Here is a 25,610-nt window from a genome sequence, read left to right as displayed (position 1 = left end):
AAAGTTGCTTTGAATCAGTGAATAAGAGCTCTTGCAACCTTATTCTCCTGGTGAGGTTCCTAGAGAATATACCATAAATGTCCAAGATGGGAATACTTTCTGTGTCCACATCAGCAGTAACAGTAATGCTGTCTCACTCTTATCACTTGCTCAGCATTCTGCTTACACAGAGGAGATGCTGAAGCTTCGAAAGCAGCTGGATTGCCGCAGCTGGATTGCCACACCTGGAAGCCATCTGCATACCCTAAAAAAAAAAAAGAAGCTAGCCATGTGCGTCCACCTAGGCATATATGGACACAGAAAGGCTATTCATTAGAAACAGCATGTGAAGCTATACTAACATTATTTCCAGAATATCTGGGGATAGGAACATTATTTTTAAATAGGTGTAAATACAATTTTTTTTTTTATAATAATGGGTTCGATTCAATTAGAAACACTATTTTTCAAGTGATAATCCCTTTAACCACCTCCCGACCGCCTAACGCACCGATGCGTCCGGGAGGTGGTTGATTTGTTCCTCCTGGACGCATCGGCGCGTCATCTCGCGAGACGCGAGATTACGTCACAGCCGGCCCGCGCATGCGCATCGCGGGCCGGCATTTCGCAGCAGAGTATTTCGTCAGCAGCCTGCCGGCCACGATCATTGGCTGGCAGGCTGCTGATTTTTAAAAAATCCAATCAGCAGCCATTTAACCCCACATATTAGTAAATATGATGTGGTTATATGGCTGCTGTGCTCCTCTGCTCCTTCTTTTGGTCGGTTGGATCCAGCAGAGGAGCAGAGGAGCACACATCACTGTGAGTACCCACTACACCACACTTAGCCCCCAGATCACCCCAATTAACCCTTTGATCACCCCTTTGATCGCCCCTGTCAATCACTAGTGAAAGGAAAAAAGTGATCAGTGCAAACTGTCACTTTTTTTTTCACTGGTATTGACCGTTAGGTTTTAGGTATAGTTTAGGCCCCTTGGTTAGGTAGTTTAGGGATCGGTTAGCGCCCAGCCCACCGCACCGCAGTCCGTTATTCGCTGATTAGCGTATCGCTAATCAGCATTTGTACTTTTATAGTATCTGGAAGTGATCAAAACTGATCACGGTCAGATCTATAATTGTATTAGTGTCACTTTAGTTCTCCCTCCACCCAAAACGCAGTGTTTGCCCGATCAGGCCTGATCGGTCGCCCACACGTGCGTTCGCCCACACCCGCCCCACCGCAGTGACAAAAAAAAATTTTTTTTGATCGCTGCACATTCACTTTACACGCACTGCGGCGATAAAAAAATCAGTTTTGATATTTTTTATCAACCGCAGCGGCCTCCGGTACTTCGCTAGCCTCCCATTTGTAAGACAGGCTTGCTTTTTTTTTCTTGGGTAGTCTCAGGGAATACCCCTAAATTTAGTTGCCCACATGTCTAACAGGGGGTATTCCTCTGAAGAGGCCTACAGGCTTCTGACCCAGTCGGATGAGGAGTGGGAACCCTCATCTGATGAATCCAGCGGGTCAGAATACGAACCTGTAGAAAGCAGTGGCTCTCTGACCCAAAGTTCGGACGAGGAGGCTGAGGTCCCTGATACCACCAGGCGTACCCGGCCCCGTGTCGCTAGACCGCAGGTTGCGCAGGATCCGCTTCAAGAGCAGCAGAGTGGGGCTGGTGCTGTCGGATTACGTGGTGAGGCATACACCAGCAGCCCAGCCCTTCTGGACCTAGTACCAGCACTGCCGTACAACCTGGTGAAGTAGCGAGCACCAGAAGGGCAGTTGAAGCTGGTACGGTGGCACGTGCAGTAGTGACCCCGTCGCAGCCACCGCAAAGACGTGCCCGTAGAGCCCCTAGAGTCCCTGAGAGGTGCTGGCAAACCCTGATTGGCAGTCCCCAACTTCAGCCGCACCTGTAGTTTTCCCTTTCACCGCCCAGTCTGGAGTTCGGGTTGAGACAGCTCAGATCGATTCGGCCCTGGGATTTTTTGAGCTGTTCTTGACTGCGGAGCTTTTAGACTTAGTCGTGGCAGAGACAAACCAGTATGCCACACAATTTATCACCGCTAACCCGGGAAGCTTTTATGCCCAGCCTTTCCGGTGGAAACCAGTCCAAGTTTCCGAACTTAAAACTTTTCTGGGCCTCCTCCTCAACATGGGCCTGACAAAAAAGCATGAATTGCGGTCATATTGGTCCACGAACCCGATTCATCACATGCTCATGTTCTCTGCTGCTATGTCCAGGACACGATTTGAGACCATCCTGCGTTTCCTGCACTTTAGTGACAACACCGCCTCCCGTCCCAGGGGCCACCCTGCTTTTGACCGGCTCCACAAAATTCGGCCCCTCATAGACCATTTCAACCAGAAATTTGCAGATATTTATACCCCAGAGCAAAACATCTGCGTAGACGAGTCCCTGATACATTTTACCGGGCGCCTTGGCTTCAAACAATACATCCCAAGCAAGCGCGCCCGGTATGGGGTCAAATTGTATAAGCTCTGTGAAAGGGCCACAGGCTATACACACAAATTTCGGGTCTATGAGGGAAAAGATCAGACCCTGGAGCCGGTCGGTTGCCCTGACTACCTGGGGAGCAGTGGGAAGACAGTTTGGGACTTGGTGTCACCCTTATTCGGCAAGGGGTACCATCTTTATGTGGACAATTTCTACACAAGTGTGGCCCTCTTTAGGCATTTGTTTCTAGAACGGATTGGCGCCTGTGGTACCGCGCGAACTAGTCGCGCGGGCTTCCCCCAACGGCTCGTTAGCACCCGTCTTGCAAGGGGGCAGAGGGCCGCACTGTGTAACGAAGAACTGCTCGCGGTGAAATGGAGAGACAAGCGTGACGTTTACATGCTCTCCTCCATTCACGCAGACACGACAATACAAATTGAGCGAGCAACCCGTGTCATTGAAAAGCCCCTCTCAGTCCACGACTATAACCTCCACATGGGAGGGGTCGACTTCAATGACCAGATGTTGGCTCCGTATTTAGTTTCCCGACGCACCAGACGCTGGTATAAGAAGGTGTCTGTATATTTGATTCAATTGGCTCTGTACAATAGTTTTGTTCTCTACAGTAAGGCTGGGAGAACTGGATCCTTCCTCAAATTTCAGGAAGAGATCATCGAGAACCTCCTGTACCCAGGAGGTTCCGTGGCCCCATCCACCAGTGTAGTTAGCCGTCTACACGAGCGACACTTCCCCAGTGTCGTTGCTGGTACCTCAAACCGACCGCCACCCCGAAAAAAATGTCGTGTCTGTAGCAGGAGTGGAATAAGGCGTGACACCCGCTATTTCTGTCCTGACTGTCCGGACCACCCTGCCCTATGCTTAGGGGAGTGTTTCCGAAAGTACCACACACAGGTACACCTAGCATAGGGATCATCTCACCAGGACAGGCACACAGGGCTATTAGGGCCCATTCACTCACAGCTGCTGCAAACGTCTCCTTTCACATGGGACAAAGTGCATAACGCACTTCGCCACATCTTTGGGCGATTTGCGCTTTGCACATTGACCCATGGGGAAGGAGAGGTTTGTTCTATAAAGGTAAAAAAACAAAAAAAACAAAAAAAAAAACACCAGTAAGCAAACAGGTTAATGTTTAGTTCCAAAAGTTAAAGTTTACAGGTTCTGTTCCAAAGTTAATAAAATTATTGCGTTGCGGCCTGGTTTTTTCTTTCTTTTTTTTTTTGTTTTTTTACCTTCCAGGTGGACCAACCGATCTACTAGCTGCAGCACCGATGTGCATTCTGACAGAAGCAGTGCGCTGCTGTCAGATTACACGCAAGTCAGTGTATGCGGCGCTGCAAGACGAGATTTCTACTCTGCAGTAACAGATACGTTTGCCGAGGCATACGAGCTGAGGAGGAGGCGGCGTTCCTATGCTTTGGCAAACACTTTGTGTATATATATATATATAAAAAAAAAAATCCCGGCAATGATTTATTCATCCACATCGATTGATGCGAATGGAGAAATCTGGTTTGCCAGGGCATACGAGCTAAGTGGGTATGGATGTAGGGTGGAGCTCCTATGTCCTGGCAGACGCCTTTCCCCTCCATTTTTTTTTTTTGGCAGAGATTTTTTCATCCACATTGATCGATGCGAATGAAGAAATCTGTGCCGTTCATTTTTTTCTTTCAGCCCAGAGGCTGAACGGAAAAAAAAATCTCATTACCTGTATGCTCAATATAAGGAGAATAGCAGAAACTCCTAATGCTGGCCATACATGTAATGATTGCGGAGACCCTCAAATGCCAGGGCAGTACAAACACCCCACAACTGACCCCATTTTGGAAAGAAGACACCCCAAGGTATTCGCTGAGGGGCATATTGAGTCCATGAAAGATTGAAATTTTTGTCCTAAGTTAGCGGAAAGTGAGACTTTGTGAGAAAAAACAAAAAAAAAATCAATTTCCGCTAACTTATGCCAAAAAAAAAAATTCTATGAACTTGCCAGGCCCCTCATTGGATACCTTGGGGTGTCTTCTTTCCAAAGTGGGGTCACATGTGGGGTATTTATACTGCCCTGGCTTTTTAGGGGCCCTAAAGTGTGAGAAGAAGTCTGGGATCCAAATGTCTAAAAATGCCCTCCTAAAAGGAATTTGGGCACCTTTGCGCATCTAGGCTGCAAAAAAGTGTGACACATCTGGTATCGCCGTACTCAGAAGAAGTTGGGGAATGTGTTTTGGGGTGTCATTTTACATATACCCATGCTGGGTGAGATAAATATCTTGGTCAAATGCCAACTTTGTATAAAAAAATGGGAAAAGTTGTCTTTTGCCAACATATTTCTCTCACCCAGCATGGGTATATGTAAAATGACACCCCAAAACACATTCCCCAACTTCTCCTGAGTACGGTGATACCAGATGTGTGACACTTTTTTGATGCCAAGGTGGGCAAAGGGGCACATATTCCAAAGTGCACCTTTCGGATTTTGCAGGCCATTTTTTACACATTTTGATTGCAAAGTACTTCTCACACATTTGGGCCCCTAAATTGCCAGGGCAGTATAACTACCCCACAAGTGACCCCATTTTGGAAAGAAGACACCCCAAGGTATTCCGTGAGGGGCATGGTGAGTTCCTAGAATTTTTTATTTTTTGTCGCAAGTTAGTGGAATATGAGACTTTGTAAGAAAAAAAAACAAAAAAAAAAACATCATCATTTTCCGCTAACTTGTGACAAAAAAAATTAAATTCTAGGAACTCGCAGTGCCCCTCACGGAATACCTTAGGGTGTCTTCTTTCCAAAATGGGGTCACTTGTGGCGTAGTTATACTGCCCTGGCAATTTAGGGGCCCAAATGTGTGAGAAGAACTTTGCAATCAAAATGTGTAAAAAATGGCCTGCAAAATCCGAAAGGTGCACTTTGGAATATGTGCCCCTTTGCCCACCTTGGCAGCAAAAAAGTGTGACACATCTGGTATCGCCGTACTCAGGAGAAGTTGGGGAATGTGTTTTGGGGTGTCATTTTACATATACCCATGCTGGGTGAGAAAAATATCTTGGTCAAATGCCAACTTTGTATAAAAAAATTGGAAAAGTTGTCGTTTGCCAAGATATTTCTCTCACCCAGCATGGGTATATGTAAAATGACACCCCAAAACACATTCCCCAACTTCTCCTGAGTACGGCGATACCAGATGTGTGACACTTTTTTGATGTCAAGGTGGGCAAAGGGGCGCATATTCCAAAGTGCACCTTTCGGATTTCACCGGTCATTTTTTACAGATTTTGATTGCAAAGTACTTCTCACACATATGGGCCCCTAAATTGCCAGGGCAGTATAACTATGCCACAAGTGACCCCATTTTGGAAAGAAGACACCCCAAGGTATTCCGAGAGGGGCATGGCGAGTTCCTAGAATTTTTTTTTTTTGTCGCAAGTTAGTGGAATATGAGACTTTGTAAGGAAAAAAGAGAAAAAAAAAAATCATCATTTTCCGCTAACTTGTGACAAAAAAAATAATAATCTAGGAACTCGCAGTGCCCCTCACGGAATACCTTGGGGTGTCTTCTTTCCAAAATGGGGTCACTTGTGGCGTAGTTATACTGCCCTGGCAATTTAGGGGCCCAAATGTGTGAGAAGAACTTTGCAATCAAAATGTGTAAAAAATGCCCTGCAAAATCCGAAAGGTGCTCTTTGGAATATGTGCCCCTTTGCCCACCTAGGCTGCAATAAAGTGTCACACATGTGGTATCGCCGTACTCAGGAGAAGTTGGGAAATGTGTTTTGGGGTGTCATTTTACATATACCCATGCTGGATGAGAAAAATATCTTGGTCAAATGCCAACTTTGTATAAAAAAAATGGGAAAAGTTGTCTTTTGCCAACATATTTCTCTCACCCAGCATGGGTATATGTAAAATGACACCCCAAAACACATTCCCCAACTTCTCCTGAGTACGGCGATACCAGATGTGTGACACTTTTTTGCAGCCAAGGTGGGCAAAGGGGCACATATTCCAAAGTGCACCTTTCAGATTTCGCAGGCCATTTTTTACACATTTTGATTGCAAGGTACTTCTCACACATTTGGGCCCCTAAATTGCCAGGGCAGTATAACTACCCCACAAGTGACCCCATTTTGGAAAGAAGACACCCCAAGGTATTCTGTGAGGGGCATGGTGAGTTCCTAGAATTTTTTATCACAAGTTAGTGCAATATGAGACTTTGTAAGAAAAAAATAAAAATAAAAAATCATCATCATTTTCCGCTAACTTGTGACAAAAAATAAAAAGTTCTATGAACTCACTATGCCCATCAGCGAATACCTTAGGGTGTCTACTTTCCGAAATGGGGTCATTTGTGGGGGTTTTCTACTGTTTGGGCATTGTAGAACCTCAGGAAACATGACAGGTGCTCAGAAAATCAGAGCCGTTTCAAAAAGCGGAAATTCACATTTTTGTACCATAGTTTGTAAACGCTATAACTTTTACCCAAACCATTTTTTTTTTGCCCAAACATTTTTTTTTATCAAAGACATGTAGAACTATAAATTTAGCGAAAAATTTATATATGGATGTCGTTTTTTTTGCAAAATTTCACAGCTGAAAGTGAAAAATGTCATTTTTTTGCAAAAAAATCGTTACATTTTGATTAATAACAAAAAAAGTAAAAATGTCAGCTGCAATAAAATACCACCAAATGAAAGCTCCATTAGTGAGAAGAAAAGGAGGTAAAATTCATTTGGGTGGTAAGTTGCATGACCGAGCAATAAACGGTGAAATTAGTGTAGTGCCGAAGTGTAAAAAAAGGCCTGGTCATGAAGGGGGTTTCACCTAGCGGGGCTGAAGTGGTTAAATAAAAAAAAAGTGTTGCTGTTATATGCAAAAAGGTAAGTACATGATCAGGCAGTCAGTTTGCTCTATAAAGTGTCAGCTTTAGTTTAGATGGTTGCTGTGGGAAACACATCTCCAATGAAAGTCCATGAGTCACCGTCTGTAAATGTTTTTCAGAATGTCACCTATTGTAATGTAACCTCTTTTGATTTCGTAGAGAACACATTAACCTTGCACCTGGTAGTTGGCGGTTTATTAAACTGCTTCAAGGCACCACCATCATCAGAGCCTGCACGTTCATAGTACACGCAGCATGATATACGTATTATCGCCTATAGCCACTCTACAAATACAGATTACAGCAGCATAAACGTCCCTTAGGGAAAACGAAGATTTGCATCGTCCACTTTAGAGTTTTAGAATTGTTAGAAAAGTGATAAATAAACAAGCTTAGGGACATATGTCTTACAGATGGTGCACTTTTGACACAGTGAGCAAGGGATCCTAACCATCACAAGGTATTCATAGTACTGGAGTCCTCATATAGGGCACAGAGACCTATTGGGTCCCCTCTTAATCAAGGAACTGAATGTAATCACTCCCTCTTGTTATTCTCCTGATCAATTGCTCCTCTTCAATGCTGCTGCTGTGGCCCCCAGTGCCCTCTTCATGCAAGCAAAATGTCCACCATATTCTCAGACTACCCTATACATAGTATGCTTCTGTAGTCTGAGACACCAGCTCCTGCACTTACGGCAAGAGTACTACAGGGTTAGACAGAGGATGGACACTGTGCTGACCTCATTAGCGCTAGTCCATCTGAGAATATGGAGGAGTGGCTTGGTCTACCGAAGCATACTGTGCGCAGGGTAGTCTGAAACTCTGGAGAACATTTTAAATACTGTACATGAAGAGAAGACTAGGAGCGGAAAGAAGAATGGCAGCGCCATCGTAAAGGAGCACACAAGGTATGTTAAAAGTACATTCTGCTTTTATAGTAAAATTTTTACTGTGAACTAGAGGGTTACCTTAAAGAGGTTGTACCACTAAAAATATTCTAGTTTTCAAACCAGCACCTGGATACTTTTATAATTGCAGGTCATTAAAGAGTAACTAAACCTTTGCATCACATTTTAATATGATGTCCCTAATGCCCTAAGAAAACGTTTTCTTATTTACTTTATTTATTAATTTTATATCTTTCTTTATATATATTTTTTCCCTACCTAAAGCGCACCATTCATCGCGCGCTTAAAACTCAGTTCTCTATACACCGCTGACAGCTGTGAAATTTAGTGCTCCCGGAGGATTACTAACTCCTGTCATAGCACATGGGTACCCTGTACCCATGTGCTATGCCAGGATTAGCTGAGCGGAGCGGGCTCCTGCTGCTGCCTGCTCTACTAAGCCAAGAGCTGACATGCAGTCTTAGCTTAGCGGAGCAGGCAGAAGCAGGAGCCCGCTCCGCTCAGCTAATCCTGGCATAATACATGGGTACTGAGTTTTAAGAGCACAGTAAATGGTGCGCTTTAGGAAGGGAAAAAACTAAGAAAAATATAAAATTTATAAATAAAATAAATAAGAAAAAGGTTTTTTTAGGGCATCAGGGACATCATAATAAAATTTTATGCAAAATTTTAGTTAGTTACTCTTTAAAAATTTAGCATAGCCACTAAGGTATTCAATAAAATATATATAGCGACACCCGTTTGTTTCTTCTTATTTGTCCTGCACATGCTCAGTTTCATCCTTCAAATGACTTTTGAGCTGTTATAAGGAAGTGTGTCCACGCTCTACCTATCTGCAGTAGAAAAGACACTTCTCTTGAGCTGTCAGCTTCATATAAACCTGGGATCATCTCTGGATCCATGCAAGGTACAGGGCTGGTTCTAGCTTTTTTAGAAATAGGCCATTAAGTACTATATGTCGTCTAATTTCCATTTTTATATTAGTCATGGAATGTCCCCTTTAAGCAAACTACATAGTTATCTTCCACTCAGTCTACAGTTTTTCTCATGTGATCCCCATAATGCTGTGAGTTTAGTTAGTTAAACCCTGAGATGTCTAGGTATAATATGTCTGAAACACAGACATGTGAGTCCAACCTTGGGCCTCATGGACACGATCATATTTTGCGGTCCACAAACCACGGATCCTCAAGACACAGGTACAGGCCCCTGTGTATCCCGCACTTTTTTACCCTATTATAGAAATGCCTATTTTTGTCCACAAACAAGACAAGAATAGGACATGTTTTATAATTTGCAGAACAGCCACTAGGATTCAGACAGCACACGAGTGACATCTGCTCTCTAGAAATGAATGGGTCCAAACTGCAAAAAATTCTGATCAAAAGCGGACCAAAAATACGATTGTGTGCATCAGGCCTAAGGTTGGTACTCGGTTGTGGACTTGAAAATTGTATGTGCGCTATTAACATGAACTGTATCTTATTTATTTTCTTCAGTGTTAGCTGCATTCACACGTGAAATAATGACACCTTCACACGCAGCAGATTGTTGCGGAAATTTTCTGCGACTTTGGCGAAAGGCACATGGATTTCTGCAAGCCTCATTCAGATGAATGGAACAAAATCCCCCTACTGGCCAATCACAGGCTCTGTCTCCTATCTATTCATGCTACTGTTCATACACTCTATTTGGGGATTTCATTCAGTTTCAAAACTGACTGTTCCCATTAAAGGCAATTTGTTGGATCCATTGAATAGTGAATCCATCACAGGATCATGGCTTTCATTACAAACAGTAGTCTGTGATAATAGTGTCAGATTGTAATTAGCAGCCTTGTTCCGATTGGCTGCCAATTGCAATCGCACAAGGAAAGGCAGATGTGCCAAGATGCAAGATTTCAGAAGAACTCACAAAAGCAGTAATTTAAGGGATCAAGAGTATGCAATGTCCGAACCCCAGGGTATATGACCATACGCTGATGCTATTTGTTGTACTAAAATAACTAGTTGCCTATTTAATGCCAAACTTGCACATGTGGCTGTACACTGTAAATTGTAACACAGCTTTAAATATGCTGTTATAAGCTAAGAGCACCACAAGATGGAGCCAATGTCTTAATAATATCTTACTCAAAAAGGGCAAAGACTACATATCCATTCCTCTCTACTTGTCAGAATAATAAACATTAAAGCAGTTGTCCAACTATAAGAAATGATCCGCTATCCACAGGACAGCAGATAAATATCTGGCTGTGCTCACCACTCCCTGGTCTTTGGGCGCTGTGCGGTCCTGACTGTGTACAGTGTCAGGAAGAAGCACGTGCACTATGACTTGATCCTGTGTGACATCAGATCACAGTGCAGCGTGGGCTCGAAGAAGAACTGGGAGCGGTAAGAGCGGCTGGATGTGCAGAGTGGTGGTGCCCTCTGGAGAGATTAATTTAGTTATTTTTGGTCTGTTTTGATTTTTTATATTGAGATCTGATCTGTGGGGTCCGATATTGAGGTTTGATCTGGGGGGTCTGATCTGAGATCTGGTGAAATTAATTTTCCTATAATTCAGTGAACAATATGGTATATTTTGCTCTGATGTAAATGATCACGGTTATTTGAAAGTGCCCATACTGTACGTCCATGTGCTTCAGTTTCACAAATAGATTACTTTCTCACATATTCCATGAGAAAGAGTGTGGCATACCTGGAGGCATAACAGGTTTCAGAATAGTGCACCTTACAGAACAGCAGCAGTGCATTACAGATCCATACCATTGAACCACAGAACATTGTGAGCACATATTACCATGCACAATGGAGCTTAACAGGGTTGGCCACTTTAAACCCTTAAGGACCCAGCCATTTTTCACCTTAAGGACCAAGCCATTGTTAGCAAATCTGACACGTGTCACTTTATGTGGTGATAACTTTAAAATGCTTTTACTTATCCAGGCCATTCTAAGATTGTTTTCTCGTCACATATTGTACTTCATGACAGTTGTGAAATTGAGTGAAAAAAAATAAATGGTTATTTATAAAAAAAAAAAAATCCAAATTTACCAAACATTTAGAAAAATTGGCAAATTTCAATTTCTCTACTTTTATAATAAAAAGTAATACCTCCAAAAATAGTTATTACTTTACATTCCCCATATGTCTACTTCATGTTTGGATCATTTTGTGAATGCCATTATATTTTTTGGGTACGTTAGAAGGCTTAGGCCTCTTTCACACGGGCGTGAGTTTTTTTGCCCGAATAAGAGCCGGGTGCGTTGCGGGAAAATGCGCGATTTTTTCTGCGCAAGTGCAAAACATTGTCATGCGTTGCACTCGCGTGAGAAAAATCGCGCATGTTTGGTACCCAAACCCGAACTTCTTCATAGAAGTTCGGGTTAGGGATTGATATTCTGAAGATTGTATTATTTTCCCTTATAACATGGTTATAAGGGAAAATAATAGCATTCTGAATACAGAACGCATAGTAAACCAGCGCTAGAGGGGTTAAAAAAAATAAATAAAAATTTAACTCACCTTAGTCCACTTGCTCGCGAAGCCGGCATCTCCTTGTGTCTCCGCTGCTGATGAACAGGACCTGGGGTGAGCTACTCCATTAAATAGAGCTTAAGGACCTTCGATGACGTCACTCCGGTCATCACATGGTACGTCACATGATCTTTTACCATGGTGATTCACCATGGTAAAAGATCATGTGATGACCGGAGTGACGTCATCGAAGGTCCTTAAGCTCTATTTAATGGAGTAGCTCACCCCAGGTCCTGTTCATCAGCAGCGGAGACACAAGGAGATGCCGGCTTCGCGAGCAAGTGGACTAAGGTGAGTTAAATTATTTTTTATTTTTTTTAACCCCTCTAGCGCTGGTTTACTATGCATTCTGTATTCAAAATGCTATTATTTTCCCTTATAACCATGTTATAAGGGAAACTAATAATGATCGGGTCTCCATCCCGATGGTCTCCTAGCAACCATGCGTGCAAATCGCACGGCATCCGTACTTGCTTGCGGATGCCATCCGATTTTCACACACCCCATTCACTTCTATGGGGCCTGCGTCACGTCAAAATCGGAAAATATAGAGCATGCTGCGATTTCAACTGAACGCACAAGTGATGCGTTAAAAACATCGCTCATGTGCACAGCCCCATAGAAATGAATGGGTCAGGATTTAGTGCGGGTGCCATACGTTCGCCGCACGGATCGCACCCGCACGGAAAACTCGCCCGTGTGAAAGGGGCCTTAGAAGTTTAGAAGCAAATCCACTTTTTCCGGACCAGTTCAGGTCTGAAGTCACTTTATGAGGCTTACATAGAAACCACCCAAAAATGACCACATTTTACAAACAACACCCCTCAAGGTATTCAAAACGGATCCACAAGAATTAATGGAAAATAGAGATAACATTTTAAAATTTAACTTTTTGGGCAGATTTTCCATGTGAATCCATTTTTTCCAGTTACAAAGCAAGGGTTACCAGCCAAACAAAACTCAATATTTATTGCCCCGATTCTGTAGTTTACAGAAACACACCATATGTGGTCGTAAACTGCTGTATGGACACACGGCATTGCGTAGAAGGAAAGGAACGCCATACGGTTTTTGGAAGGCAGATTTTGCTGGACTGGTTTTTTCACACCATGTCCCATTTGAAGCCCCCCTGATGCCCCCCTAGAGTAGAAACTCCAAAAAAGTTACTCCATTTTGGAAACTACAGGATAAGGTGACAGTTTTGTTGGTACAAGTTTAGGGTACGTATGATTTTTGGTTGCTCTATATTACAATTTTAGTGAGGCAAGGTAACAAGAAATAGCTGTTTTGGCACGGTTTTTATTTTTTTGTTATTTACAACATTCATCTGACAGGTTAGATCATGTGGTATTTTTATAGAGCAGGTTGTCACAGACGCGACAATACCAAAATATTTTAGTTGTTTGTTTCAGTTTTACATAACAAAATCATAAAAAAAAAAAAAAAAATGCTTTTTAGTGTCTCCACATTCTGAAAGCCGTAGTTTTTATTTTTTGGGCAACTGTCTTGTGTAGGGGCTAATATTTTTCGGGATGAGATGAAAGTTTGATTGGTACTATAAGGCTGAGTTCACACGGGCGAGATTTCCGCGCGGGTGCAATGCGGGAGGTGAACGCATTGCACCCGCACTGGATATGGACCCATTCATTTCTATGGGGTTGTGCACATGAGCTGTGATTTTCACGCATCACTTGTGTTGCGTGAAAATCGCAGCATGCTCTATATTCTGCGTTTATCACGCAACGCAGGTCCCATAGAAGTGAATGGGGCTGAGTGAAAATCGCAAGCAAGTGCGGATGTGGTGCGATTTTCACGCATGGTTGCTAGGTGACAGTCTATTCACTGTATTAATTTTCCCTTATAACATGGTTATAAGGGAAAATAATAGCATTCTGAATACAGAATGCTTAGTAGGTGATCAATTGAGGGTTAAAAAAACAACAAATAATTAACTCACCTTCTCCTCTTGATCGCGTAGTTCCCGGTCTCTTTACTTCTTTAAATGATGAACTACCGGCTAAAGGACCTGTGGTGACATCAGATCACATGCTCCAATCACATGGGCCATCTTCTGTGAAGAATTTCGGGTCTGGGTAAAACACATTGCACCCACGCGATAAAAACTGAACATCGGAACGCAATCGCAGTCAAAACTGACTGCAATTGCATACCTAATCGCGCGGGTTCGCCGCAATACACCGGGACGCATCCGTGTGAACCCAGCCTTATAGGGTGCAAATGACTTTTTGATCGCTTGCTATTACACTTTTTGTGATGTAGTTTACGGTATACAGTTTATGGCATTCATCTGAGGGGTTAGGTCAGGTGTTATTTTTTTAGAGCAGGTTATTACGGACGCAGCAATACCTGATATGTCAACTTTTTTTTTATTTATGTAAGTTTTACACAATGATTTCATTTTTTAAACAATAAAAAATTATGTTTTAGTGTCTCCATAGTTTGAGAGCCATAGTTTTTTCAGTTTTTGGTCGATTATCTTAGGTGAGGTATGATTTTTGCGGGATGAGATGACGGTTTGATTGGCACTATTTTGGGGTGCGTATGACTATTTGATCGCTTGCTATTACACTTTTGGTCACTTTACATCAACAGAAAAATTGTTTTTACACAGTTTTTATATTATGTCTGCTTTTATTTTTTTCCCTATTTTTTACAATTTTTTTTACTTTATTTTGGGGAAAAATGGTATTACTTACCGGTAATTTTATTTTACGGAGCCCATGACAGCACCACCAGAGTGACAGCACCACCAGAGAGAGAAGGATCCGCCCCCCGAGACAGGAAACCTGCAGAATAAAAAGGGCGGACACTCTCCTCCCCTTCAGTGAGTTTTCCAAGTACCGGAGGAAGGCCGCCAATATATATTAGACATGTAAATGAACCCCTTTTTTTTTTTTTTTTCACCCGTGCAACAAAAGGGACACATAGGGAGGGAAAGCCGTGGTGCTGTCATGGGCTCCGTAAAATAAAATTACCGGTAAGTAATACCATTTTTTCCTATCGCCCATGACAGCACCACCAGAGACTTACCAGAGGAGCTCTAAGGGTGGGACGTAGAAAGAAGGACCCCTTCACCAAAGGAAGTATCCCCCGAAAGGTTCAAGTCCAACCTATAGTGTTTAAAGAAGGTAGAGGGTGAAGACCAAGTGGCAGCCTTGCAAATTCTCTCGATTGGAACCGCAGACCTCTCTGCCCAAGATGCTGCCACTGCTCTGGTTGAGTGAGCCCTTAAACCAACAGGAGGGGACAGACCAGAGGAAAGATAGGATGAGGAAATAGCAGCAACGATCCATCGGGCGATGGAACTTTTAGAGGCTGCCGAACCCTTATTCACTCCCTGATATTGCAGAAACAGTGAAGAAGACTTCCGCCAGGTAGATGTGGCCGACAGATATGCCAAGAGAGCTCTTCTGACATCAAGACAGTGGAGAGCCTCTTCCTCCCTAGTAGAAGGATTCTGGAAAAGGGTAGGGAGAACGATCTCCTGAGAGCGGTGAAATCTAGAGACGACTTTTGGGAGAAAAGCCGGGTCAGGGCGAATGATAACTTTGTCATCTAGAATCAGAGTATATGGAGGATTTATGGAGATGGCCTGAATTTCACTAATCCTGCGGGCTGAAGTTAAGGCTATTAACAGGGCCAATTTTAAGGTCAGAAATTTGATAGAGGCAGACTCAATTGGCTCAAAGGGGGGTACTGCCAAGGATTTTAGCACTACCTCTAAACTCCATGGAGGAGGCTTAGGTACTGACACAAGGGAGGCTCTCTCCACGGCCCTAAAGAACCTAGAAACCCACGGATTTCCAGCTAGGTTTAGATTGAACAAGGCAGACAGGGCAGAGACCTGAACTCTTAAGGTGCTGGCTGCCAGGCCCAGCTCTAACCCCTTCTGGAGAAACTCCAGGATAGTCTGCACCGGGGCTACCGCCGGGAGGTACCCCAGATGGATCTGAGCGAAGTCAAGAAACTTATGCCAAATCCTGCTATAAATTCCAACCGTGACCTCTTTTTTACTTTTTAACAGGGTAGAGACTAGGGCGTCAGAAAACCCCTCCTTGTTCAGCAACCACCTCTCAAATTCCAGGCCGTTAAGTGTAGGTTCTCTACGGACGGATGTAACACCGGCCCTTGGCTTAGAAGCCCCTTGACTGAAGGGAGAACCCAAGGATCGGACACTGACATGGTCCTGAGTCCCGTGAACCAGGCCCTCCTGGGCCAGAAGGGGGCTATCAGGATAACTCTGGCCTTTTCCTCCCGAATCTTCCTCAGAACCCGGGGAATGAGGGGAAAGGGGGGGGAAGGCGTAAGCCAGCCGAAATTTCCACTTCTGGGACAGAGCATCCATCCCACAAGGGGACCCCGACTGGTCCAGAGAAAAGAACTTGGGAACTTTTCTGTTCATATGGGTAGCAAACAAGTCGATCTCCGGAAGACCCCAAAGATGTACGATCTTCTGGAAGACCCCCGTGTCCAAAGACCACTCCCCCTGAGACAGGGTATGACGGCTCAGGAAATCGGCTTGTTTGTTCTCCACTCCTTTTATATGAGCGGCTGAGATCGAGGGACATGTTCTCTCTGCTAACTGCAGAATAGAGAAGGCTTCTCTCATGAGGGTTTTGCATCTTGTCCCTCCCTGCCTGTTTAAATAGGACACTACTGTCCTGTTGTCTGACAAAATCCTCAAATTTCTTCCTTTTATCTGTGGAAGTGAACTCTTCATAGCTAAGCCCACTGCCGTCAGTTCTTTTAGATTTGAGGAATGTAATTTCTGAACGGAATTCCAACGGCCCTGATAGTAAGAACCCTGAATGTGAGCTCCCCACCCCCAGGGACTTGCATCTGTAGTTAGACAGACCAAATTCTCGATCTTCCAGGGGGACCCCTGTGTTAGATTTCTTCCTACTAGCCACCAGGCTAGTTCCTGGATAGTCTGGGAGGAGATTTCTAGACTGGCATCCAGTGACCTGTTCTTCCCCCAACTGGCCAGAATCTCCCACTGTAAGGTCCTGGAATGAAGCTGTGCCCACCTTACTGCAGGGATACAAGACGTGAGGGAGCCCAGGACTGACATGGCTTTCCTTATGGAAGTCCTTGGCCTGTGGGATAGACTTGTCACCTTGTTCTGAACTGTCTGGATTTTTTCCCTGGGTAAAAAACATCTCTGGAGAGAGGAGTCCAAAATTAGGCCCAGGAACACCTGCTTTCTTAGTGGCTGGGGTTTTGACTTTTCTTCGTTTATCACCCAGCCTAGTTTGCCTAGGATGGAACGGACCTCTAGAACTGCCAGTCTGCAGGATTCTTCTGACTGGGCAACGATTAAAAAGTCGTCTAAGTAAGGGATGAAAAGGATGTCTCTTTCCCTTATGTGGGCCGCCATCTCTGCTACCAATTTTGTAAACACTCTCGGAGCCATGGAAAGCCCGAAGGGAAGTGCCTGGTACTGAAAATGTTCCAGATGACCATCCAGAAACACTGCTACTCTTAGGAACTTTTGATGTTCTACTGCAATGGGAACGTGGTAATACGCGTCCTTTAAGTCGAGAACCGCCATAAAACACTGAGGGTATAAGAGATTGATTGCTGACCTTATCGTCTCCATCCTGAACTTCTTCGGCTGAAGAAAAAGATTTAATCTCTTCAGATTTATGATGGTTCTCCAGGAACAGTCTGGTTTCTTGACCAGAAAAAGCGGAGAATAGAATCCTTTCCCCCTTTCCTCTTCTGACACCGGGATCAAAACGGACATTCCCACTAGTTTTACTACCTCTTTTTCCATAATTGACCTGCCCTGCACGGAACCTGGAACTATGGTGGGTAGGAATCTGGTAGGAGGAGATTGACGGAATTCTAAGTTTAAGCCTCTGGAGATGGTATCGAGAACCCAAGGGCTCGAGGAAATTTTCCGCCACTCCAAAGCGAAAGCCTTCAGTCTGCCCCCTACCGGAATCCTGGCGTCATTGCTGATCAGGTTTCTTTTTGTCTGAGGAGGACTGACTAAAGAAAAAGTTTCTGCTCCTTCTCTGACCCTTAAGTCGGTCTTCCCTAGGTCTTCTATCCTGTTCCTGGTTACCTTTAAAGGGACGAAAGGAACGGCTGAACCTGTTTTTACTGGGGAAGGAGCTCTGGAAACCGGGAAACTTTCTCTTCCTATCAGCCGCCTTATCCAGGAGGTCGTCCAAACTAGGACCAAAAAGATACTCCCCCTCACATGGAACTCCGCAAAGCTTAGTCTTGGAGGCCGTATCGCCACTCCAATTCTTTATCCATAGAGCTCTCCGAGCAGAGTTGGATAAGGCTGCTGACTTAGCGGCTAGTCTGACGGAGTCAGCAGAAGCGTCTGCTAAAAAATCGGCTGCTTTCTTAATAGTAGGGAGGGAGGCCAGTATCTCCTCACGGGGACTTCTATTTTTTTAACTGAACTTCTAGTTCGGAAAGCCAAACTATTAAAGAACGGGCCGTACAGGTGGAGGCTATACTGGGCCTAAATGATGAGGTAGAAGCCTCCCAAGCCCCCTTAAGGAAGGCGTCTGCTTTTTTATCCAGAGGGTCTTTTAATGTACCCATATCCTCAAAGGGCAAGGCCGTCTTCTTAGAGACCTTGGAGATGGCTACGTCAATGCGAGGAGCCCTATCCCAGGAGGCAGAGTAATCTTCTTTGAAGGGGTATTTGCGTTTGAGGGTCTTGGAGATAAATACCCTTTTATTTGGTTTCTTCCATTCGCCTCTGATTAGTGCGGCTACATTTTTGTGTACCGGAAAAGTACCATGTTGTCTTGCCTCTAAACCCTCAAACATAATGTCCTGAAAGGAACGGGGCTCTCGGGTCTCCTCTATGCCCATCGTAGAACGAACTGCTTTCAACAGCTTCTCCGTATCTTCTACCGGAAAGCAAGGTTTCCGCCCCTGACCTTCTTCCTCATCTGGAGAGGAGTGTTCTGAGATGTCTGAAAATTCAAACATTGAGGAAGGTAACTCTTCCTCTCCCTCTGAAATGCTGGGATTACGTCGGGTCTCTTTACGGGCCGGCCTCTGATCCTTTTTGGTAGTTAACGAGGAGTTAACCTCTGACCGAACTAATGCCTGCAGACATTTATAAAAGGAAGGGGATTCTTCCGCCACTGTTTTGTCTATGCAGGTCTGGCATAACTTCTTGTCCCATTCAGAGGGCAACCCCACTCTGCACAGGGCACATTCCCTGTTTTTCTTTTTAGTCATCACTTTTTTAGGCTTAACCTGAAACAAACAGTAATGCCAATTAGTATAAGGGAAACTAGGTCATGAGGGACCCCACTCACCCCCTCAGAGGTACCGGAGCAGGAGGGACCGCAAGCTCTTCGGATGGCTTGTCTTCCTCCATGATGCAGGCTTCAGCCAAGTCGCACAAGGACGCCGGCCCCTGGGAAATCGCGCTCTTCTCATAGAGCGCACATTGATGACGTCACCGCCCGACGCGTACGCCGGTCACCTGACGGCAGGAGCGCTATCCGGCACTCACTGCCGAAGCCCCTCCTCTTCCTCCCCCAGGCAGCCCGCGTCAAATCTTCACGGCACCTCAGCAGAGGCGCCGGCTTCCAGCTCCAGCACACTGACTACTCCCTCCGGAGCTCAGCTGTGCCTCTGAACGGACCCCCGCGTACAAAAATGCCCCGACTTACAGGGACCGCAGGTCAGTACGGAGCGCCACCAGGGAGAGGGATCCAAGGCATCCATGCTGCAGGCTTCCCACCGAGACAGGAAACCACACTGAAGGGGAGGAGAGTGTCCGCCCTTTTTATTCTGCAGGTTTCCTGTCTCGGGGGGCGGATCCTTCTCTCTCTGGTGGTGCTGTCACTCTGGTGGTGCTGTCATGGGCGATAGGAAAAGGGTGCTTTATTTTTTTTAACTTCAAACGTTATTTTTTTTTAAAGGGTGCTTTATTTTTTGTCCCACTATGGGACAGGGTCTGATCCGTTTCAATACAGCACAATACATCTGTATTGAACCGTCAGTGTCTTACACTGTAAGACGCTAACAGTTGCCTAGGAGATCCAGTCCTGGGGCTGGATCTCCTAGGCTTTCATAGCTGGCAGTCCTGATGCCTCTTCAAAGAATCGGGGCTGTCATAGCAACACTCGGTTCCCAGTCACCGCAGCACGGGGACCCAATGGGGATGTACAAGCTGCCTCAAACCCCCTGTATGCTGCGGTCAGCGTGACCGCGGCATACAGGGGTTTAATCTGCCAGCATCTGTGTTTTCACCGATGCTGGCAGATACAGCAGGGGCCCGGCTGTCACTATCAGCCGTGCCCCTGCTGCTGATCGCGGCAGCAGTTGTGGGGCAGCGCGTTAACGCACTAGGATGAGCATTCTCGCCCTAGGGTTAAGTACATGCAAGTTAGGATGAGCATTCTCGTCCAAGGTCCTGAAGGGGTTAAAAGACCACAGGTATGGAAAAAAATTACTGTCCCATTGCATGAACTTACGTGGCCAGTTAGCCTGTATTATTTTAACCCCCCCCCCTCCCCCATTAGTGCCCAGGCAATAACAAAAAAAATAAAAAATTACGTTGTACTACTTTAGCACAATAAAAAAAAATTTTTTTTTAAATAGATTTTTTTTGCATTGCCACATCAAGTTTTATTTTATTTTTTGTTTTATTTTTCTTTCTACGGGGGCCGTTTGAGGTTTTAATTCTGCGGGACAACTTTTTATCTATATAATTTTGGGGTACGTAACGTTTTTGATCGGGTTTTATTTTTGTCAGGCAAATAAACCCAAAAACTAATTCTGGCATTGTTTTTTTTTTTGGTGGTGTTTAAAATATAAATTACATAATAATTGTGTAGTGTGAGTTGTTATGGACACAACAATAGAAAATATGTGCAGGGGAATTTTACCAATTTTTTCCATTGAAAAAAAAGTTTTATATGAAAAAAGGTGTATATTTTGACTTGGAATTTTTTATTTAATATAACATCTTAGCAGGCGATTTATTATTCAGTTCTATGTATAATACAATGCAATGCATTATTCTGTCAGTGCTATATTAACATACACCAGCATGCTGCACCAGAGAGGCTCTAGACTGCAATGCCAAGACATCAGCACCTCACAAATTCATTTGTAGGGTGACAATGGGAGACCTTCATTAGGCTCTAGACAGCCATGCCAAGACATTGGCACCTTACAATTTCATTTGTGCAGTGCCAATGGAACACAGAGGGAGTCAGATCCCTCTGTAGCCGCCTTAATACTGCAGTTGCTATTGACCATAGCCTCTAGGGGTTGAGATAGCCCGGATCGGCACTCCTCACGGTCCGGCTCTCATGTGAGAGCCGAGACAACACTCTCCGCTGTATGCGAGAACCATGCAGCGCTTAGACTGGGCTGCGGTAAAAAAGCCCCTTAAAAGGGGTTCTCTGGGAATTAAGAAAATGAAAATACTTAAATATTGGTTCATTATAAATATATTCTCAAATACCTTTCAATATTTATAATGGCTCGTTTTGTCTGGGGAGCAATCAGGGGAAAGAAAATGGCTGCTGTCCCATTAGTTTACACAACACCTGTCCTGATCACACACAAGGACAAGTTACTATACAACACTGAGGTAAAGAGCTGCCTCATTTTTCTCCTCACTTCCTGTCAGGGATTATGATCCTGAATACAGATAAGAACTTCAGTTGAATCTCAAGGGAATTTAGCTCCTGAGGAGACATGAAGTACAAAGAGGGCAGACAGGACAGGCTGTGGTAATGTGTTGCTGTGGTAATGGAGACTGCATACAAGTGCTGCTGCTCATTAGACACACCTCACCCTCCTCATCATCTCCATTCCCACAGAGATTCACCTGTATTCAGGATCATGATTCCTGACAAGCAGAGCAGAGAGGAGGATGAGGCAGCGCTATGGCTCATTGTGGTGAAGTAACCTGTCCTGCTGTGTGATTAGGACAGGTTTTGTGTGCATTGATAGCACGGCGGCCATTTTATTTCTCTTAAGGATTGTTCCCTAGACAAAACAAGCCATTCTAAGTAATGAAAGGTATTTGTGAATGTATTTAAGGTCCGTTTACACAGGACGATATTACAGCAGATTATCGGGGAAAAACGCAATCTTCTCCAGAGTATGGGTAGGAGCAATGGCTAATGCCATTGCTCTTCCCTATAAGGACTCGTTGTTTGCTGGCAGAAGATCTTGTTTACACAGCATTTTTGTTTGCGCACAAATGATCGGATTACCCAATGAATGAGCGTTTCCCTCATTCATCAGGTAATCGGCAGTAGATTTACACCACCTGATCATCACCAACAAGTGTTACTTAAATGCTCGTTGGCGATAATGTGTGCGATTGTCAGCCCGTATTAAATGCTCTTTAGTGACTGCCGTAAAAAAGGCGCGTTGGTGGTCACTAAACAGTTAAGTGGCCAATCCTTTTAACTAGATATTATAATGTAGAAGACATTAAAAGCCCTGCAATATTACCGATACTAAAATGATCTCATAACCTATATAACGTGGAGAAGGAAAAAAAACTTTTAGCATTTGCAGTAACAGTTACGTTCAGTTTCACAAAAGCACTATCTTCTATAGAAAAGCAAAAACACAATCCACCTCCTGAACGCTTTATTTATGAAGTGAGCAATCACAGGGAAAAACTGAGGTTATCTTCATAGATCCCATCCAGTTGGCAATGTTTATGACTGTAATTGTTATATTTCTATTCAATAAATAGTAAAATCTTTCTAGATAATAACACTATTGAATCCAAGTAGGAGACAGACGAATAATATCACTCGAGCTTGAACAAAAATCCCAGTGAAGATACCAAAACAGGGACAAAAAATAGATGTAAAAATGTGTCTCTTAAGGCAGCAAGTCCTGTGAATGTCACTAGGTATTCAAGTGACTAGTAACTAAAGGTGGTACAAAAAGCATATCAATAACAAACATGGGTCCAAATGGTAGAGGATACTATCTCTCATTTTAAATATAAAACGTGTAGCTCACTAGCTGTGCTTTTGTCTCTTCCAGAAACGTTTAACATCTGAATGGCCTGCAGGTGTAACCACCATTACGCGCCTTGCCGGGTTTTCAAACACAAGTACTCCGAGATCACGGGCATAATTTCTCAATACTTCAAAGTCCACCTGTGAGAGGAACTGATTGTACAGTACACCTAGAAGACACAAAAGAAAAATGTAAAAAACAGAACTGGGCTCTGTTCACACTGCACCAATACGGATTGTTCTATGTATTTGTGACGCACCTGAGGGGTTAATTGTGCTGATCACAGCCCCCTGTAAGATATCGGGTGCTGCCAGGCAGCAGGGGGCAGTCATGTACACAGTTCTTCGTATATTCTAACTTGAAGCGTCTCCATCACCATGGGAACGCCTCTGTGTTAGAATATACTGTCGGATCTGAGTTTTCACGATGTAACTCAAATCCGATGGTATATTCTAACAGAGGCGTTCTCATGGTGATGGGGACGCTGCAAGTTAAAATACACCATCGGATTGGAGAAAACTCCGATCCGATGGTATATTAATAGGGACTCCTGATTTTACATTCAAAGTCAATGGGGGACGGATCAGTTTGCAATTGAACCATATGGTGTCAACGTCAAACGGATCCGTCCCCATTGACTTGCTTTGTAAGTCAGGACGAATCAGTTTGGCTCCGCACGGCCAGGCGGACACCAAAACGCTGCAAGCTGCGTTCGGGTGTCCGCCTGCTAAGCGGAACGGAGGCGAAACGGAGCCATACTGATGCATTCTAGGCGGATCCGCATCCATTCAGAATGCGTTGGGGCTGTACGGATCCGTTCGGGGCAGCTTGTGAGAGCCTTTAAACGGAACTCACAAGCGGAACCCCGAACGCAAGTGTGAAAGTAGCCTTACATGGCTTGACTATTGCCTACAGCAATACAAAGATGTCACAAGTCCACCAAAATGAGAGTTGCTTGATCAGCGAAGCTCTCAGTTGTGGGTCCTGAGTGGAGGACACCCTGTACGATGTTCATATGGCCTAAAAAGCCACATGGACAGGGGCTGTCTTTATTGGACAACCCCTTTAATATAAATAAAATAAAGGTTCTGGCAGATTATTTGAGAGTTCCCTATAGAATGTTACTATTAGAGATGAGCGAATCAAAGTTGACAAAATGGAATTCGACCTGAAGTTCAGGAAAAATTTGATTCGCACCAAATCCGAATTTCCTCACGCTTCGTGGCAACGAATCGCATTTTTTCCTAAAGTGGCTGCTGCACATGTTAGAACATGGAGCAAGGAACTCTGGGAACGAGGGATTACCCACAATGCCATGCATGCAGCCAATGAGCAGCCAGCCCTGTGATGTCACAGTCCTATAAATAGCCTCAACCATCTTGGATTTAGCCATTTTCCAGTGTACTTAGTGCAGGGAGACACGTCAGCAGGCGCTAGGGACAGTGCTAGGAAAGACTTTAAAACTTTTATTTTGCTGTATAGAAGTTCAGGGAAAGGATAGGGAGGACTCATTCCACAGTATTGAAGAAGAACAGGGTCCAGTAGGGGAGTGTACAGCCTGGATAATCGGAACAACCCTTTTAACACCTTGCTGCACTGACTGGGGATCCAAATTGCCATTATACTGCTGCTTTCTGGTTTGCAATAGATTATACCTCTAATTCCAGCAAACCTTTCGTGTTATGCAAGTTTTGTGTGATACAGCCATTAACAGGGTGCATTACTAGGAAATATACTTTAGAACATATAACTGCATCGCACAAGGGCACATAAGACTTCTATGTCTTATGTGCTCTTGCGCGGTGCAGTTATATGTGCCCTTGTGCGGTGCAGTTATATGTTCTAAAGAATTTTTGGGCTTGTATTACTGGGAAAAAAGGGCTTATTAGCCGTTGTATGGTGAAGTGAGAAAATTACAGCCCTTTTTGGCATGTATTAGTGGCAAAAAAATATATAATATTTGCCGTTCAGGGGTTCAGTTATATGTTCTAAAGCCTTTTTTGGCGTGTATTAGTGGCACAAAAAAAAAAAAAGTATTTGCCGTTTGGTGAAATTAGAAAATTACAGCCCTTTTTGGCGAGTATTAGTGGCAAAAAATATATATTTGCCGTTCAGCGGTGCACAGTTACAGTATATGTTTTAAAGCCTTTTGTAGAGTGTATGTGGAAAAAAAGTAAGGGCCTATTTGCCATTCAGCGGTGCAATTATATGTTCTAAAGGCCATTTTGGCGTGTATTAGTGGCACAAAAAAATAAGTTTTTGTGGTGAAGTGAGAAAATGATAGCCCTTTTTGGCACATATTAGTGGCAAAAAAAATATATATTTGCCGTTCAGTGGTGCACTTACAGACGTGGACAAAATTGTTGGTACCCTTTGGTCAATGAAAGAAAAAGTCACAATGGTCACAGAAATAACTTTAATCTGACAAAAGTAATAATAAATTAAAATTCTATAAATGTTAACCAATGAAAGTCAGACATTGTTTTTCAACCATGCTTCAACAGAATTATGTAAAAAAATAAACTCATGAAACAGGCATGGACAAAAATGATGGTACCCCTAACTTAATATTTTGTTGCGCAACCTTTTGAGGCAATCACTGCAATCAAACGCTTCCTGTAACTGTCAATGAGACATCTGCACCTCTCAGCAGGTATTTTGGCCCACTCCTCATGAGCAAACTGCTCCAGTTGTGTCCGGTTTGAAGGGTGCCTTTTCCAGACTGCATGTTTCAGCTCCTTCCAAAGATGCTCAATAGGATTGAGGTCAGGGCTCATAGAAGGCCACTTTAGAATAGTCCAATTTTTTCCTCTTAG

General features: G+C 44.0%; 1 protein-coding gene across 2 annotated transcripts in view; it reads right to left on the bottom strand.

Annotated features, from left to right (window-relative positions):
* Positions 1 to 22,395: 22,395 nt before the first annotated feature.
* Positions 22,396 to 25,610, bottom strand: part of LOC122938774 (general transcription factor IIH subunit 4-like) — a 42,959-nt gene continuing 39,744 nt past the window's right edge. For both annotated transcript variants that reach the window (XM_044294535.1, XM_044294537.1), the window contains exon 14: positions 22,396 to 22,963. In XM_044294535.1, coding sequence (XP_044150470.1) covers positions 22,794 to 22,963 — 170 coding nt within the window. In that variant the 3' untranslated portion in view covers positions 22,396 to 22,793. The remainder of the gene's footprint in view (positions 22,964 to 25,610) is intronic.

The sequence above is a fragment of the Bufo gargarizans genome, chromosome 5 (assembly GCF_014858855.1).
Source record: "Bufo gargarizans isolate SCDJY-AF-19 chromosome 5, ASM1485885v1, whole genome shotgun sequence".
NCBI lineage: Eukaryota > Metazoa > Chordata > Amphibia > Anura > Bufonidae > Bufo > Bufo gargarizans.
The sequence above is the reverse complement of the archived record's forward strand: the minus strand, read 5'-3'. Positions and strand labels throughout refer to the sequence as shown.